The sequence below is a fragment of the Ictidomys tridecemlineatus genome, chromosome 2, assembly GCF_052094955.1.
Source record: "Ictidomys tridecemlineatus isolate mIctTri1 chromosome 2, mIctTri1.hap1, whole genome shotgun sequence".
Taxonomy (NCBI): Eukaryota; Metazoa; Chordata; class Mammalia; order Rodentia; family Sciuridae; genus Ictidomys; species Ictidomys tridecemlineatus.
Window position 1 is genome coordinate 157,648,992 of NC_135478.1, and position 18,789 is coordinate 157,667,780.

The 18,789-nt window shown below is 33.2% G+C and overlaps 1 protein-coding gene across 9 annotated transcripts in view; it reads left to right on the forward strand.

The window, feature by feature from the left end:
- Window positions 1–16,664, forward strand: part of Crppa (CDP-L-ribitol pyrophosphorylase A) — a 287,503-nt gene extending 270,839 nt beyond the window's left edge. For all 9 annotated transcript variants that reach the window (XM_078040033.1, XM_040291723.2, XM_040291722.2 and 6 more), the window contains one exon: window positions 13,560–16,664. In XM_078040033.1, coding sequence (XP_077896159.1) covers window positions 13,560–13,664 — 105 coding nt within the window. In that variant the 3' untranslated portion in view covers window positions 13,665–16,664. The remainder of the gene's footprint in view (window positions 1–13,559) is intronic.
- Window positions 16,665–18,789: the final 2,125 nt, after the last annotated feature.

Below are 18,789 nucleotides of genomic sequence, written 5' to 3' on the forward strand. Positions count from 1 at the left end.
AATCTATACATATTTGAGAGACTTTATGTTTGAGATGTTTGTAATCTAGGTATGTTTGAAATACTTGCTTTTTATTTTATATCTAAACATATTACATAGTTTTAAAATTTTTATGTCTGAAAATTCTAATGCTGGATTTATTTTTATGTATAATTGGTCTCATGGTTTATTCTTAAAAAAGGAACAAATTACAGTATGCTCCTTTTTTAAGAAAGGCTCCATGAATCATATACCTTCATGGTCCTTTTACATATCACTGCATCTATATTTTTGTTGATCTCACAGCTAGGATTTTTAGTTCACAGTCTTTTCCTTTGATCTATTTTCTGGTTTTTTTTTTTTAGCATTTTAGTGAAGTTATGCATCAGCCATCTTGTCTGTTGAAAATAATCTATATTGTCTGCTGGAGGCTGTTAAATTTTCTATCTTTAAATATGACATATCCTCTGAGTATGGCTTCTTTTTGTTGTTCTTTCACTAATTTTGCAAGATACTAAATGGTATCTCTCTGCAGATGCTTACCTTAATTTAACTCTGTGTTTTCCCCTGCATAATTATAATGATTTTTATAATATTTTCAGAATATTGAAGGAAACATTTTAAGCTTCCCAGGCTTCCTTTAAATAATTTGGTTTTGTCACTTATACTTTTCTCTCAGTGTTTTCACTCTTTATTCTTCTGAGTTCCAGATATTTTCAAGTCTGGCTTGTGTTTGTATAATTCAGTTTTTTATTACCTTGAATAAGGTTTTTAAATTCAAGATACATTTATTTAATATCTACATTCAGTCTTTCCTGCATTCGATTATCCCTACTTTGTTTCCATTTCTTTGAAGCATCTTCTTTTATCTTTAAGAACGAAAATAATATTATCTAACAAATTTTATTGTTGCACTAAAAATTATTGTTTTCTAAAGAGTTATTTAATTCTGATTATTCCAGAAAGTTCTTTCCACCTAGATAATTGTCTCATGTATCTGCTGATTTTATCTCTACCTCTTAATTAGGAAGGAGCTCTACAGACGCTAATTCTACCATATGTAACCTTGAAAAAGGATTGTTTCTGCTCTCCATTATAGAATTACAGAAGGACCTTTGCCAGTGTAGTATTTTGTTTTTATTTGTTTTTATTTACTTGTTTCTTTTTCTTTTTTTTTTGCCAGCTAAGACAAAAATTGGCATCAGTCTACTCATAACAAAATTCTTTATACAGGTGGAAATTCACATCTTTCTTTTGGGAAATAATTAAAGTTTTTAAGACAGTGGTCTTTAAGACAGACTTTTTTTGTTGTTTGTTTTTGTGAAACTTGGAAACTTTACATACTAATTTCCAACCCATTTAGCCAGCACTCAAAGAGTCTAATGATCATTAACCACAGGTCTTTTCTTTATTAATTGAACATAAATTTCTATCAATAATTCCACCAACACAGACATACACACACATACACACACACACTCTCTTGCCTTCCCTCTCCCCTCTCCATTTTTCTACCAACTACATATATTTGAATCTGTACATTTCCCATTTGAGTTCCTTTTTATTGTATTAAATTTCTAACTAAAAATTTGATACTAATGTCTGGGGGATATAGCTCATGGTAGAGCACTGACCTATAGTGCAAGGCTCTGGGTTCAGTCCCCAGCACATTAAAAAAACAAAACAAAACAAAACAAACAGACAGACAAAACCCAAATAAGCTCTTATGTTTTGGATATGAGGTGTTTCCCAAAAGCTCATGTGTGAGACAATATAGCAATATTCAAAGGATTAGATAATGATAGCTGTAATCTTATGAGTAGTTTCATCCATTTGATGAATTAATAATTTAAGTTGATTACTGGGTGGTAACTGTGGGCAGGTGAGGCATGGCTGGAGAAGTAGCTCACTGGGGATGTGTCTTTGGCAATTATATTTTATACCTGACTCGTCAAGCTCTTCCTCTCTGCTGCCTGGCTATCAGGAGCAGACTGCTTTTCTCTACCACACCCTTCCATCATGATGTTCTGCCTCACTCAGGTCCAGAGCAATGGTGTTGACTTACCATAGACTGAACCTCTGAAACTGCAACCAAATAAACTTACTCCTCTAAGTTGTTCTTGTCACCTATCTAAGTCACAGTAATGAAATGCTGACTAACACACACACACACACACACACACACACACACACACACACACACACACACACACACATACACACACACACACCAAAAAGAAAAGAAAAAACAAAACTCTTTGAAACTAAATTTTATGGGAACAAAACTTAACCAGTCTTTCATCAGTTAAATTATTAATGTTATTCTCCTAACATCCACTTAATAAATGCTTTAAATAGGCTTTCCAGCCTTTGTATCATTTATCATGTTATCTAAAACAGTAACTATTGCCAACCAATATCTATTTTAGCTTGTTTGTTTATAAAGTCACCCTGTGTAAGAGGATGTCTCCCTTGTTATCTGCCCTTGTTCCCTTGAATTGAGGTATTAATATATGTTTTTCAGTCCCTTATGCTTACTTCTAAGACCAGATATTCTTTCAGAGGAGGGGAAATCATGCAGCACAAATTCCTTGTTTTTTGACATCCTTTCCTGTTTCCAAATACAGATACAGATTTTTCTCATTTTAGGATGTTATTTATTTTACATTATTTATTTAAAATTTTTAATGTTTGAAAGATGTTTTAATGGTTATTTATAAAGTTGGATCTTTATAGGATTAGATAATCTAGTTAGTAAATATTTATTAATTATATATAGTATGAACATAGTATTTTATTTGAGGTTAGAACACAACTTGGGAGAATTATCTTTTGGTACATTTTGTGGAAAAAATAACTTGGGTAAATATGCAAAACTAATAAAAATATTACTAAGGAATTTTGAGGAAAATTATAACAACATGAATTGCTGATGGGTTAAGTAGATGACTTCATAAGTGACCCTGTTACAGTTGGATCTTTAAAAGTAATCTAAATTAGATAATTAATTGGAAGCCATTTTTTTCTGGAGGTGTTGATAGTGATTAAATCAGTATTGCTAAGAAAGCAAATTCTTTATAGTACAGGTTTGAGAATTGCAGTTAGAAGGGTGAATGAGGTTGATTATGTGTGGTCTTTTGAATGCTAAGATGAAATCCTGAAAATAATATGGTTTAAAATAGTTGTTCTAGTGATCTTAGAGCAGTAGCCACGGGCAAATAGAAGCCATTCTACTAAATCTAGGTATAGAATGCTGTATATATATGGAGGTTTAGCATGTTTGGAGTACCACTGATGAACTGGTGAGAGTGTCACAATAGAAAACTTGTACGATGTGGTAACTGTTGGGTGAGTTGTACAAGATTAAAACAGTTTTGCTAATTCAAAGGAACATTGTTTATGAGACCACTTTTTCAACTTTATTAAGCTGTCGAATTGATATTATGAATAATGTTGTAAAAATAAGGTATGATAGTTTGATAAGTTCCAGATCTAGAAATTTTATACAATAATTAATTGCTTGGGCCTCAAACCAGATGTCTGGTGTTTTTGGCTGCCCTCATTTTACCCCATTTGTAATCTTGTGTTGCATACTCTGGTTTGGGGGTTTGAGTTTTTACTAATTTTTTACTATTTCTAATTTCAGTTTCTGTTCAGCAAAGTATCAATTCTGTTCCCAGGGTCTTGTTTCTGTTTTATCCATTCCAGGTTAATTCTTTTTTCTTAATTAGCTGATTTGACAGAAACTTATTGAGCAACTATTGTATTTTCAGGTCCTGTGCTAGACTTGGAGATTAAAGGAAATTAAAACTGTTGTATGATGATAGCTAATCAGTAAATCCAAGTACATTTTTACTAGTATTGTGTTATCTTGATTTTTTGGAGGCAGTTGTTTCAAAGGAGCATGGGGGAAATGCTTTTCATTTGGAGAGGGCTGATTTGTTTTTCTCAAACCCTATCAATAGGTGATTACTTTTTCTTGTAGTTTCAGAAATTGAGGGATACTGAACATTTCTTTTTATCGCCACTAGGGGACAGTATGTCACCACTACAATTTTTTTCTCTCATATCAGTATATATATATATACATATATATATACTGATATGAGAGAAATTTTTTAATATTAGTAGTATTACTGTTGTAAGATCATTAACAAGCTTGGTTGGAAGTTTATAAAGTCTGCCACTTAAGATTTGTGTACACTGCACATTTATGAATAAGGTTACATATGTACAGATATAGCTGCAGCAATTTTATTTATTAAGTGTCTTTGAAATTTTGTAACATTTAGAGAAAAAATTCACATGGGTTTACCAAAACAAGATCACAAACTGATATTAGTATTGAACAGTAAGCAATCTGAATTTCAGAACAATTTTGTAACTCATGGAAATTGAATTAGGTGTTAGGTATGGAATTTGCTTAAACAATGCAATGTTTACCCTTCCAGAAGGATTGTGTAATCTCCTGAAACATCTGAAGCCTAAATATATACACATACATTTTAACTTTATAGTTCTTTTAACAGAATGCATTGTGTTCTATAAGAGTGATATCTATGGAAGATGATTATTTCTAAAAATTTCCTTTCAAGTGTCTATAAGGATTTGAAGAACAATGGCATCATAGTTCTTCCTACTATTGTTTTAGACAGAATTCTATAAAATCTACATAAATTGGATTTTAACAGCCTAATTACACTTCTTTAAGTACTTAACATTTGCATAAGACAGTGACAAGATTTAATATTTAAAATATACTTTGAAAAATGTTTTAAAATATAAATGCTCCCTCTGGGAATATTTTCTTCAAAACTTGTCTTTTGAGAAAATTAAAAGGGACAGTTACTAAGGAGCTGTGAAAACACAAGTATCATAGAATATCAACAACTGGTATATTTATTTGTAGACTGTGACTTATTGGTAATTTACTTCTGGAACTGCAGCTGTTACTGGTCCAAACATCATGGAGGAAGCTGCAGAGGAGGTTAAAAAAAAAATAGCTGCCAGGAGTTATTGAGGTATTGCTCTCATTCCCAAACTCTTGTCAAATTAAAGGACCTCTACTTTCCTTGCTTTGCTTAAAGTTTGATAAAGGATTAGAAGTCCCCTGAGAATTGCTACATTCAGACCACACTGCTTTGCTAAAGATAACAGATACAGTCAAATAAAGACATCAGTTTATAATAAAGTCAAGATAAAAACATATGAAAGACCAAAGCACTATACAAGATTCCACTGACAAAACAGAATCACTATGACTACATTTGGAATTATCCTATTTGTTTAAGACATAACTATACTTAGAACTTTTCTCTTGTTCATCTTTCATCTAACCATGTATATTTCATCCTAATCTTGAATTTCATCTTGAAATTGTGTAGGAGATAGAGAAATAGCTAACTAAAAGTTTCTAGGTAAGACTCTTAGTAAACTCTAACCCTGAATAACTTAGTTTGAGGATCTAGAACATTAAAAATAGCATTTTATGTTTTTTTTTTTTCTTTTTGGTACTTTTCCTAATATTCTTAAAATCCAACTTTTAAGAAACTTTTTAAGGTCTCAGTGAACTATTGGTAGATGCTGAATAAAATTAAGTACAAATCTTTAGTTACTTTTAGCTTGACTTCCACAATATTTTTCATAACATTTCATGCAATATAAGTCTAAGACTTATAGATTTTTAATATGATTCTTTTGGGGGCCTTTTACTGAAGATTAGAATTTTTAAGAAAATAAATATTTCTTTTTACAAATTTTGAACATATTTCTGAAGAGAAATGCTCTCTGGAAATTTGGAAAATGTTTTATATTTTTTATTTTATATGCTAAAACAAATTGAATTCCTGAGCCCAAACAACTTTAAAACTAAATTTAAAATGATTTGTTTTTCTCATGAGAAGCATAAAATAAATTCATTATGGAGATTTTTAAAATATAGCAAAGCACAAAGAAAAAATTGTCATAAAATCCATCATCCAGAAATATTTCTTTTAGCATTTGATATTTTTTCTTTTGCATATTTTCAGAAAACTGACTACTTACAGAGAATGCTTTATTCCCTTTTAAGCTCATGTCTATTTTTGCTATAATATAGTTGCAACCAAAAAAAAGAGTTAATGCTGTATTTTCAGTTATAAGTTAAATTTTTATTATTGTATGAGAGGATAGAGTTTTGAATTTTTGAAATTAAAGAATATTGACATTATTAGGAAGTGAACAGGATGATTAAACAAGTAATGATAGTCATGACAATAATTTAAACTTAAGAAAAAAATGCATACCTTAGTACATCTTACAGCATTAAATAGCCTCCTGTTGTTTTTTTTTTTAATTTTATTCAACAAACACATTCTTTTGCTTTTTATGTGTGAATATATAAACAATGGTATGCAGTCTCTACAGTTTATGCTCTTTATAGCTAATTAACTGAAATTGAGAGAAACCTGAACCCTGGAAATTAAAGTTGCTGAAGTATCAAAGTGAATTAACTCCTGGTAAATTAAATTTGGGTAGCTTTTATTTACTTTTTAACACATTTCTTGAAATGCTTATGATACTGATGTGCCACTATAAGAATGGTTATGATACAAATTCAGTATGTCTTCTGTGCCTTGACTCAAGCTTTTTGTTATTATTGTTGTTTTTAACCTGTCTTTGGGAGCACTAATACTCTGTCTCTGACTGTCTCTTGTTAAACCTGTCCAGATAATTTTTAATTTCAAGTCTCATTTTTTAAAATTTAGAAATATTCCTTATTATAGACTCTATGTTCTAAATGTTAATTTTCTCTTTTCATCAACATTTCTTCTTCTGTTCTTTAGCATATGAATTACAGTTGTTTTGAAACCCTTGCATATTGATTCCAGAATGAATATCATTTCTGGATCTGTTTAAATTGATTATTCATTTTCTCTTAATTACGGGTTCCTTTTTCCCCCTGTCTCTTTGCCTGCTGCTTTTTTACTTGTTTAGTAGTGTTTTGTTCCATGCCACACTTTAGTAACAAAACATAAACGCTCTAGATTGTTTTAGCTTCCAGTAAAGAATATAAAAATTTGTTCCTGCAGGCAGTTGTATTACTTGGAGATCACCTTGATCTGTGTAAGTTGTTACTTTCTTGGGGCAAGTCCACTTCAGTTTTGCCTTTATTCCTAAGCCAAGGTCATGGCCTTTCAGAGATCTCAACTGGAAGCTGTAGGTGTACACCAAGGTCTCTTCATTCTAGCTAAACTCAAATCTAATTTCTTCCTCCTCAGCCCAGTGCAGCTTTGAATTATCTGCTCAACTCTCCAGCCTCCCAGTCATTGTTCTCCGCAAGTTTTCATTTGAGTCTTTAACTGGACATGGAGTTAGTAGCTGAGCCAGGACTAAAGGAGGATTTTTAGCAAATTATTAGGACTTTTGTGCAACAGCTTCCTGTCAGGGACATTACTTGCACATTGCACAAATTCAGCCCATCTTGCCAACTCAAAATTGTAATCTATCTTTTATGCTCAAAAGCATTTCCTATTCTCTCTCTGGTCTCTTTTCTTTGTATTTTGGAAAAATGATCTCAATAAATCATTTGTTGTGAATGTTAGCTACTAGGCTTTTTTTTTTTTCAAGGATTATAGACCAGGCTTTTGTTACTATGCAAGAACTCAATCAGTAATTTTTCAGATGTAATAGTTGTGTATGTTAATCAGCTTCTCTATCATAGTTGAAGTCAGTACACCCTATAAAAATAATATTCATTACCTGTTAATATTTTAGATGAATATGTGGTGTTAGTCAGCTTTCTGCCCCTGTAACAAAGATCCAAGATAAACATCTTAGAGGAGGAAAGGTTGGTTTATCAAGGCTCCATTTCAGTTCATGATGTCCTTGGGAACATATTATCTCATGTAATATGAGAAGCACTTGGTAGAGAAGGCTTGATCACCTTGTGGCAGCCAGTTAGCAGAGAGGAAAAGAAGTAGTGGCCAAGGTCCCACTGTCACCCCCAATGCCCTTCTCCCAGGCCCAGACTCCTGAAGGTTCCACTACCTCCCAATAGCACCTCCCAATAGCTAAACCTTTATCACATGGGCCTTTGGAGGACATTTAAGATCCAAACCAAAATATATGGAGAGCTAATACAACAATAATTTTCTCAAAGTCCACTTAAAATTGTCAACGTTGGTATATGAATGCCAGCATTTTATCTGTTGCATAATCTATTAAAGGAATATCCTATTTTATTCAAGGAACATACAAATGAGCAAGTGCACACAAATAACCGTTGTAATGCAAGTTTTATAATTCTAACACATAACCATTTCTACTATCAAGAAAAAATTACTTTTTTAAAAAAATATATTTTAGATCTACAGAAAAACTAAGATGATATAGAGTTTCTGTGAACCCTGTACCTGGTTTCTCCTGTAATGCCAATGAACCAACATTGGTATATTATTATCAACAGTTCTTAATTTATTCAGATTTTCTTTGTTTCATCTACTATATTTTCTGTTTTAGTGTACCACCTTACTTTTAATTCTGCTCCTTAGGCTGTTGGCCATGATAGTTTTTCAGACATTGTTTTTGGGGATCTTGAACAGTATTTTAGCTTTTATTTAAAATCTATTATTAATCCCACATATGAATTGTATGTATTAATGGGATTCAGTGTGATATTTCTGTACACAAGTGTAGCACGCATTGGTCAACTTGCCCTTTTCTACTCCCCCCTCCTATACACACTTTCTATATCTAATAGTCCTTATTCTGCTTTTAGATTGGCTTTTTTCAGCTCCCACATTGACAGTTTTTAGGAGTACTTATTTGGAATGTGAGGAGCACCCTCTGGAATCTATCTGATGTTTTTCTCATAGTCTGGGGTAAGGTTGAGTGGAGCAAGACTATCAAGGAAAATGTCATTTTCATATATCAAGAGTGCGTATTACCAATGTAACTTTTCATTGCTCATACTGACCTAATTTTCTTAGTTTAATATTAAACACTTTTATTCTAAAATATTTGGAACTCACCAGGAAGTATGTTTTATATATTCTCATTTGTCATTCATGTATCCTCTGCTCCCCACCATCCTCAAGGGATTCAAACAAGTTATATTTTGCATATCCATTTGCAACAATACATACTTTTCAAAGACAACTTTTGATGTATGATTCACATATAATTCACCCTTTAAAAGCAGGAAATCTAATGGTTTTCAGTTTGTTTAGAGATGTACAACCATCACAAAAATCAGGATTGGAACATTTTCATCACCCAAGAAAGAAACTTCATAACTAATGGTAGTCATTCCCCATTTCTTTTCACTTCCCACATAAGCTTTCCCTCTACCCTTAAGCCTGCTCAGTTATATATCTGAGTTTTGTCTCTCTATATTCATCTATTCTGGGTTATTTTATAAATAACTCCTATCTAACTGTAATTATATAGTCTTTGACCAACATCTTCATCTATTCCCTACTCTATAACCAACCAAGCCTCTAGTTAAAACTTTTCTACTGTGTATTTCTGTGAGATCATATAATATTTGTCTTTCAGTACCTGGTTTATTTCACTTAACATTATGTTCTCTAGGTTCGTCCATGTTGTTGGAAATGACAGGATTTCATTCTTTCTAGTATTATATCGTGTAAATGTAAGGCATTTTCTTTTCCATTCATTCACTGAGGGACTCTTAGGCTGATTTTGTATTTTGGTGATTCTGAATATTGCTATAATGAACATAAAACAGTAGAGGTCTGTTCAAGATAAAGATTTTATTTCCTTAGGATATATAGCTAGAAGTTGAACTATTGGAAGTCAGTTCTATTTTTAATATTTTGAGGAACCTCCATACTGTTTTTCATAATTGCTATACTAATTTACTTTCCCATCAACAGTGTGAAAGGGTCCCCTGTACTTCACTTCTTTGCCCACATTTGTTTTTCTTTTGCCTTTTTGATAATAGCCCATCTCAATGTGGTTTTGGTTTGCCTTTAATAGGTATATGAGCAAAATGCTTAACTTCACCAGTCATTATAAAAATGATTTTTTAAGAGAAACATTTGACTTTGCATTTTTCTATGTTATCAAGAGAAGGAGTTTTAAGATGAGTTTAACAATTTATAAATTGTGCATCTTTGTGCATAATAGAATTTTCTGAGTATGTGTGTGTCTTACCATGTTGTCCAATCAGTTTTTAAATTTCCAGATTTTTAAGGAGAAAAAAATAATCGAATGAGTTCAGGCAAAATGGAAAAACAATCAGTGGAATGACATAGAGTCTTCTCACTGAATCTTTCAAACTAAAGTCTATAAAAATTGCAGAAATAAATTAATCTTTAAGAGAACATCTTAAGTTATTAACTAAAATATGTGCTATAGAGCTATCTAAATGAGCAGATAAGATTTATTCTGGTATAGAAATATGATTTTGCTAATACCCAGATCTTAAACACTTAATTTCTTCATTTGTTACTGTGCTGCTTTCATAATGATAAGTATAAACTGGTTTCAAAAGAGCTATAGAAATAGACTTTTTTTTTAATTAGAGTTTTGTAGTTACACATAGCAGTTGGGTTCTTTCCAACAAACTCATACATGCATGGAATTTGATTCCCCTTTTCCTCCCCCTTCCCTTCTCCTTACTCTACTAGACTTCCTTTTGCTCATATTTATTTATATTTGATTGGTTCTTTTTACTTGTGCATAACAGTGAAATTCCCTATGGTATATTTATGTGCACATAGCATGATGTTTTAAAGAACTTTAAAAGAATTCTCTCCTTTCCTATCCCTCCTTTCTGCTTCTCAATTTTCTTTTTCTAAACTTCTCATTTTCCCTATATCTTTATAATGTCCTATCCTTCCCTCCCCCTTTCCTTTATTTTTAAATCTGGTTTCCTCATATGAGAGAATACATTTAACCTTTAAGTTGATTTTGGCTTATTTCACTTAGCATAATATTCTTCATTTCCAATCATTTCCTGGCAGGTGCCCTAATTTCATTCATCTTTATGGCTGAGTAGAACTCCATTGTGTGTGTGTGTGTGTGTGTGTGTGTGTGTATGTATCACAATTTCTTAATCTATTCATTTGTTCATGGGGACCTGGTTTGAATCCATAATTTAGCTACTGTAAAATCTCTATAATGTGCCAATCTTAGATCTTTTAGGAAAATACCAAGGAATGAGATATCTGGGTCATATGGTTGTTCCATCCCTAGTGTTTTGAGGAATCTCCATACTGATTTCCAGAGTGGTTATACTCATCTGCAGTTCCACCAACAATGTACAAGTGTTCCTTTTCCTCCACAGCCTTGCTAGCATTTATTATTGTTTGCATTCTTGATCATTCCCAAAGAGGAAGGCTTAATTATTATTATCTGTGTTATCAATTTAATATATGAGACTAGAGAGTAAATGTGAATTTTAGATCCTCCTACACTGTACAGTTAATTGATCAAATATAACAAATACATGCCAATAGTTGCATTTTGTTCAGTTTTAGAATACTTTTTTGTATGTTTATGAATGATGTGACATGGATGATATCTACTTCAATATATGCATATAATATTTTAAGACCAAACATTCTTAACTTTACAATGATTTGTTTATATGTGATTTAGGACTTGTGATATTCTGGAAACCAGAAAAATATTTTAAATCCAATATTGAAATGTCACATAAAAACCAATTGCAAGAAACAAAATAACCCACTATTCAGCCATTGTGGGTCTTCACAGTTCTACCCAGGGATGAATTGATGGATTTTTTTTTTTTTTTTTTTTTTTACACTACTGGGGATTGAAGCTAGGGCCTTGCAGGTGTTAGGCAAGGACTTTACCACTGAGCTACATCCCCAGTCAGCGACTGGGGAAATTGATGGGACAGAACAGCTCAAGCAGAGGCAACCTCTCACCATCATCCTCATAGATAAAGAACCCAGAGCCAGAGTTGGTGGAGGCATGGTGCTGGTGGTGAGGCTTCAAGAATACTTTTTCTCAGTACTATTGCCAGGCTTCCGGCTAACTATGCAAATAGGAGTAAACACAGTAAGAAACAGCAGTCAGTGTCAACATATGAGTTAAACTGAAAGAGTGATGATATCTCTATCATAGTCAGAGCCTTCTTTGCTTTGGATTTCTCATAATTTATGGAGTGCAACCATGTGTTAGGCATTGAGCTAAGTGTTCCATATTCAGAGATAAAATGAAAAATTCTTTACATTACAAAATCATCATCTGGTGGAATAAGTGGCCAACTAAAAAGACTTAAAATACAGTATGCTAGTAGAGGAATTTGCAGCTGTGGAAACAGTCACCCCACCCAAACTGGGCTGTAGGATAAGAGACAGAAAAGATTTTAGGAGTCAAGATACCTGAATTGAACCACAAAGAGTAATTAGGTTAGCCAAGCTAAGAGGGTTGCTAGAAAGCTTTTATGGCAAAAGAATCAGCTGGTGCAGAGGGATGCAAGCTCAGAAAAATCGTTTGTGTTGGCAATTTTAAATAGTCCTATGTGGCTTAGAGAATGGAATGATTTAAAGGGACTGGCAGGAAGTTGAAAGGATAATAGATGTTTCATTAGCAGGTAGAAGAATTAGACTTTTTCCTGCGGCTAAAAGTTAGCCTTCAAGGGATTTTAGGTGGGAGAGTAATGTAATTTTAAAATTTAAAATCACTTAAAATACATTTTATAATAAGTATTTTGACTGCTTCATGAATTGGGATAGAAGATGGCCCATCTCCAGAGAGACTGTTATGAGACTGTTTCTGTAACTGAGGACAGAGTTGTTCTGCTGGCAGTGGTAGTTGGAGTGTCATCCTCCTTAATACCATATCCTTATGTGCAAAGAGGCAAAAAGTGGTAGGAAGTAGATGCAGTAAATGGTAAGGATCTATCGGATGTTGGGATAGGGTATTAAGGATGACGCCAGAGTTCATAGATGGACTACCATATCCATACATTTTTTAAAAATACATAATAGTTCATAAGGTAGAGAACTTAAGTTACTAGTTTTGTCTCCACTTTTCCTTTTCATTCACATTATAATCTTCATACATTCAGGAAGCCTAACTAGGTAGAATAAACAGATTTTCACAAGCAATATAATTTCAATGGTAAAACCACATCTTAGCAACTTGTGAGATAATTTCTTGATTTTTCCTGATCCTTACTTCACAAACAACAGGTTTTCCCCACGCCAGTACTCACAGACAGTTCATAACCAAGTTGGAGAACACTCAGAAATAAGAGAAGGAAACACTTGCATCATTGAGGAAATATTCACACTTCAGTGGAGAGCCAAAATTGGTCAGAAATTGGATTAGTGGAAAATAATCTTGTTTCTGTTAGCATTTGAAATTGTATCAGTATTTTTCTTTATATCTTTAGCAGATATATATATTGTCTGTAATGAAAAGCAATTGCAAAAGCACTTCCCCTTTATTTAGGGGACTGAGTTTATGCCAGTTAGCAAAGTTCAGGGTTGTAAAATTCCAAGTCCATATAGCAGCAGATCTTGCAAAGTGGCTCCTTATCACATTTAATGTATGTCATGTTTTTGTACTGAAATAATTATTGTTTTACTTATTTTCAGGATGAGCAGAAGCTACAGGAGAGTTTAAGGCAAGGTGCCATCATTATTGCTGCCTTAATTAAAGAAAGAAATTCTGCACTCATTGGCCAGCTACTGGTAGCATGAAGATGACAGGATATTATGCATCCAAAATTATTTGCTTAATTTGTTTAAGTATCTGTGTTGTGTTTTATCCCCTTCCCTTCTCTCCCTTATGTGATAGAATATTTTCTATATCTTGTGATTTATAGTATGTGATGCTTTGATTATAAAAGTGGATAAGTGTTGCTCTCTGTGAAATTGTACGTGTCAAATATAAATTGCCTGAACCAGGAAAGAGTACATGGTAGAAAATAACAAAGGCTGAAAGGTCAATTTGAAATAATGAACCTTCTAGGAATGAGAATTTAGAAAGCTTCAGTGATTATCTTAATTCTGTTTATTAATCATACTATATTGAAGCTGATAAATAAATCTTTAGACTTCTCAATTTATTAATATTGTCTTTTCACCATTTGATATTTTTCTTTTTTGTGTTATATTGATATTTTCCACACCTTCAGAACAAAGGTCAAGGCGTGTGTGACAGGAAATAGAACTGTTTCAGTTTTCTTCACTATTTGCCTTCTGTTCCTCTATATCTCTAAAGGAGAAGCAATCTCCTCCTGCTTTTCTATTATTTTTAAATTTTGTATCCTCTTCGGTTTATGAAATGTAATTTTGATTTACATTATTTTAATGAATCTCTCATTTCTCTGAAAAATTACATTTAAATGTCTGGAAGGTTTCATAGAAGTTCAGTGTTTTTAGTCATTCCTGGTTGGCAGCCTTTTGTAAAGCACATCATAGAGTCAAATTAGTTATTCTTTAATTCAGATACTGCCTCCTTGTTAAACCAATTTCTTATTTCTAATTTCCATTGACATATAGGTCTTGAATATTAATATATCTTCATTTACACTGAACAATTATGTGCATATAATCATTAAAATACCTTTTATTTTATACATATATTTATTTTTTAAAAATAGATCAGATTATACCAGTTCTTAGGTTGCATGTGGAAATTATACAACTTGCATGAAATATTTTCACCTAAAGATAGACAATAAGGTAAAATATCATCAACCTTGTGAAATTTCTTTTTTCCATGTATTCCTCAAGTATCAGTATAGTAACTGAATTCATATTTTACATTTAAATAATCATGAGTAGATTATAATGGGCATGGAATAATTATTGTAATTCATTCTACTAAATGAAAAGGATTGTTTGAATGTAGGTTGGATCTATATGCCTGGTCTCACCACTTTTCCTTTCTTTAGGGATATTAGGAGACACAAATCAGTTAACTCACACTGTTGAGAGTGAAGTATGTGGGCAATGTGTAGGTTTGGCTAGAACATCTGTGTCCCTTTGGGGGTGATAACTGTGATGAGAGGAGCAGCAGCAGCAAGGGCCACACCCTGTGCCTGTTGAAGTCTTCGGAGAACATGTTTTAAGACCTTGAAAATACTGAGAAAGGCAGAAGGGGAAGCATTAGCTGTGTCTGCAGTACAGCATAGTCACTTTACTGTCCAAGGTGCTAGCTCTGGCAACATAGATCTCAACAAGGGACTATGATATCAGGCAATGTTGTGATCCACAACATTGAAAATTAAAAAAAGCAAGACCCACCCACCCCCATTCTCACCCTTCTCTGCTTTCACTGGTCAGATGAGAAAGTTGGGGTTCAGGCATCTTAATTACCTTCCCCAGTCTCATGAGGCTCCATTGTAAAGGAGGCAGAGCTTAAACTCGGAATGACATACGTTTTAACTTACATCCAAGCATAACAATGACTCCTGGCAAAGACTTCCAAAAGAGAGGTTGTGACATGTTCATCAGAAAGTCAGAAGCTTGGAGTGAGCATCTAGGAATAGACAAGACTGGGAGACTCCTCTGTCCAATAACCAGATGGAAGTCCTGGGGCTTCTGGCTTCCAAGCCACCTTTCCAGCATATGGTAGGCAGGAGTTAAGGGATAGAGAGACTTATTGGATAATATGTAAAGATAAATTATTTTATTGATTGTTAAGAGATAAAGAAGTAACATCGCAGTTATGTTTTTATCAATGCTTTATAAATTTACTTACTTTAATTAAAACCTGTCCAGTTTCTATTTTCTAAGACTGCTTAAAAAAAGAATAGTAGTTATGCCTTAGGATTGCTTTAATTGCTTCTAGTTGTGGGAAGTTTTGTGGAAAGACTTTTATATGTAAATGTATGCTACTTAGTTAAATGAAATTTATTAATTCAAGCCAGAACAATACCATCTTGTATTGGTAAGAGGTAGTAGGTCCCTCCCCATTAATGTGTTCAATTTAGAGATAATGCAAGTATACCCATCTACAGGTAAAAGTCAGGCTTCTATATCCTGTCAGAGCCATTGTTTTAAGCATTTTTGCATTGGTTTAACAGTAAAATTCTTTTTTGATTCTACTGTATTGTCACTGTGAAATTTTACTTCACATACATAAGTATAGCAATCATTTTGTGAAAATAAACTTGCAGACCATCTTCTATTAAAAATGTGTAAATTTCATTCTGTTCTAATGTTGAAACTAATTGTGGATTTATGGAAGGATAAATGATAACATTTTAACTGAACCATTAGAACCCATTTGGAAGAAAGACTGAAGTCATTTTAAAAGTTCATTTTGGAAATAAGTAGTATAAATGAAAAAAATAATTTTACTTTGCTAGCATGACTTTAGAAGTGGCTATGTATCTGGTGGTTAGCGTTGTGCCATTTTGTATACATTCTTATACATGTTAGTTTAAAAACTGAAAAATGTATCCATATTTTTAATATGAAAAGTAAAAAAAAAACTAATAAAGATTCTAAATATTTTCTCTCTCCAAAACAAACAACACAGAAATAATTCACACATTATTTATATTTTTAAATCTAATGACATTTTGTTCATTTTTAATGTGTACATATGTTTTCAAATTTAGTCACAACAAATATTATGCTCTCAAAAATACAATAGTGTTTGGAAAGCTAGAATTTGGAGTCCCGATCTACTGTTCTGTTAAAAAATATTGTAAAAATTGTAAAATAATAAAAAATTATAAACCTGAAGTGTAAGTTAGATGTCTTTCTTCTTCCCGTCATTTTTATCATGTTTCCTAGCAGCTATATTTTAGTGGCTACTAAATATACAAGAGTTATATTTGAGCTCAGGGGAAAAGAGTATTGTGCTCACTTCATGACATCTTTGGTGAGTGTTATTGTTCAGAAGCACTCTTGTCCTCCCCTTTCCTTCCTCCGGAGAATTATGTGATTACCTCTTGACTTTGGGATTCATCCTGAGAACTGTTTTGACCTATGGAGTGAGTCAGAAATGACGGTGTGCCACTGACTAAACTAAACTTGTAGCTAAATTTTAAAATACTGCATGCATTTGGCTTGTTTTCTTACGCTTCTGCCACCATAGTGAGAAGAACACCAGCCTAGCCTGCTGCCACAGGAAGAGGAACACCTGGGTGGAGCACCTGGGCCAACTGGCCTCCAACTAACCACACCTGGCTGGAGAGCCCAGCTGAGATCAGCAGAGCCACCTTGCTCAGTTCAGTGGACCTCCAGCAGACACCTGAGTTAAATAAATGTGCTTGTTTGGTTTTGCTAGTACTGAGGACTGAGTCTTTTTTTTTTCTTGGTACCGGGGATTGAACCCCGAGATGCTTCACCACTGAGCCACATCCCTAGCCCTTTTTTGTATTTTATTTAAAGAGAGAGTCTTTCTGAATTGCTCACAGTGGCCTTGAACCACTGATCCTCCTGCTTCAGCCTCCCCAGCTGCTGGGATTACAGGTATGCACCACCTCGCTTGGCGAGGACTCAAGTCTTATTACACCCTTTGTTAATCAAGGAAAGAAAATTTATGGTAATCTGTGGTTTATATGTCCCCACAGGTATAGGAAGTGTCTGGAGACACACATTTTGCTAAAGCAGAGTACTTATAGGAGAATTATTAGAGCAATGACCCCAAAGTACAGGAAGGTTCTGAGGATATTTCAATATTTAGTACGTTTTTTTTTCTTTGTTTTTAAAATTGGTTATTTTTAGTTTACATGACAGTAAATTCAATATTTAGTAGCTTCTAAAAGAGAAAAATGGGCCTGAATGTTTTAGAAAAGTTTTCAAAAGAGGTAAAATTTTCTGGGCTATGAAGTGATCCTGAGTTGAAATTATGGGTATTTAAAATAATTAACACATATTGAATGGTTACTTAATGTATTCCAAAAGCTGTTCTCACTGCTTTCTATGTACATGATAATACATGTTATTCTTAATAATACCCTTGTGTTCTAGGTAGTACACTTATCATCATTTAAAAAGGAAGAGTAAATTCCTGTAGTCCTTGCAACTCAGGATACTAAAGCAGGAGGATTGCTGGAGCCAGGAGTTTGAGACCCAGCCTGGATGCAGTGAAAACCCATCTCAAAAACAAAACACGAGGAAACCAACACATAAACAACACAAGTTATTAATTCAGAATCACGCAAGTAGTAAGTGGTAGAAAGGGTAATCAAATTTGATTATATGGCCTCAAAGCTTATATTTCTAAATACTATGCTATATGATATTGCAAAAATACTATTTTAAGATTCCTTAAAGAAAGGCTTTCAAAGATAGAGCTCAATGTTTTTATTTACTTACAAAAGAAATAAAATGAATACAACTCCGTATTCAGTATTTCTTTATTCCTTTCCTTTGACTATCTCCACCCCAGTCTACAAATTTCAGAACATCCTTGGATCTTCATGTGAAATTAACAAAGACTGATACCCATACCCACATAAGAGTATTAATGTCATTTCTATAAGCTCTAAAGTTGTTGGTATTTCCTCAGGCGATGAAGATCAGTTATGTTTGGATAACACAAGTGGAAGATGAAAACTGGAAGCAAGTATTCTCGTGATGAACAAGAAAGAATTCCAGACTGTACTTATGCCTCAGCAGTACAACAAGGCATGAAAAAAGTTGAAATTCACCTTTTTTACAGGAGTAAGGAAGATCTAGAGAAATACTGAGGAATGAAAAAGTATAAAGTCTTTTTTAGCCATGAAATTCTTAGTCACCATGTTTGCTCTATAGGAAAAATTTTGAGTGAATGGTGGCCAGTAGGATGAGCAAGGCCAGAGTAGAGCCAGATTGTTTTTTCCCTTCCCATCTGAAACATTGTATTCTTTGATTTTTATTA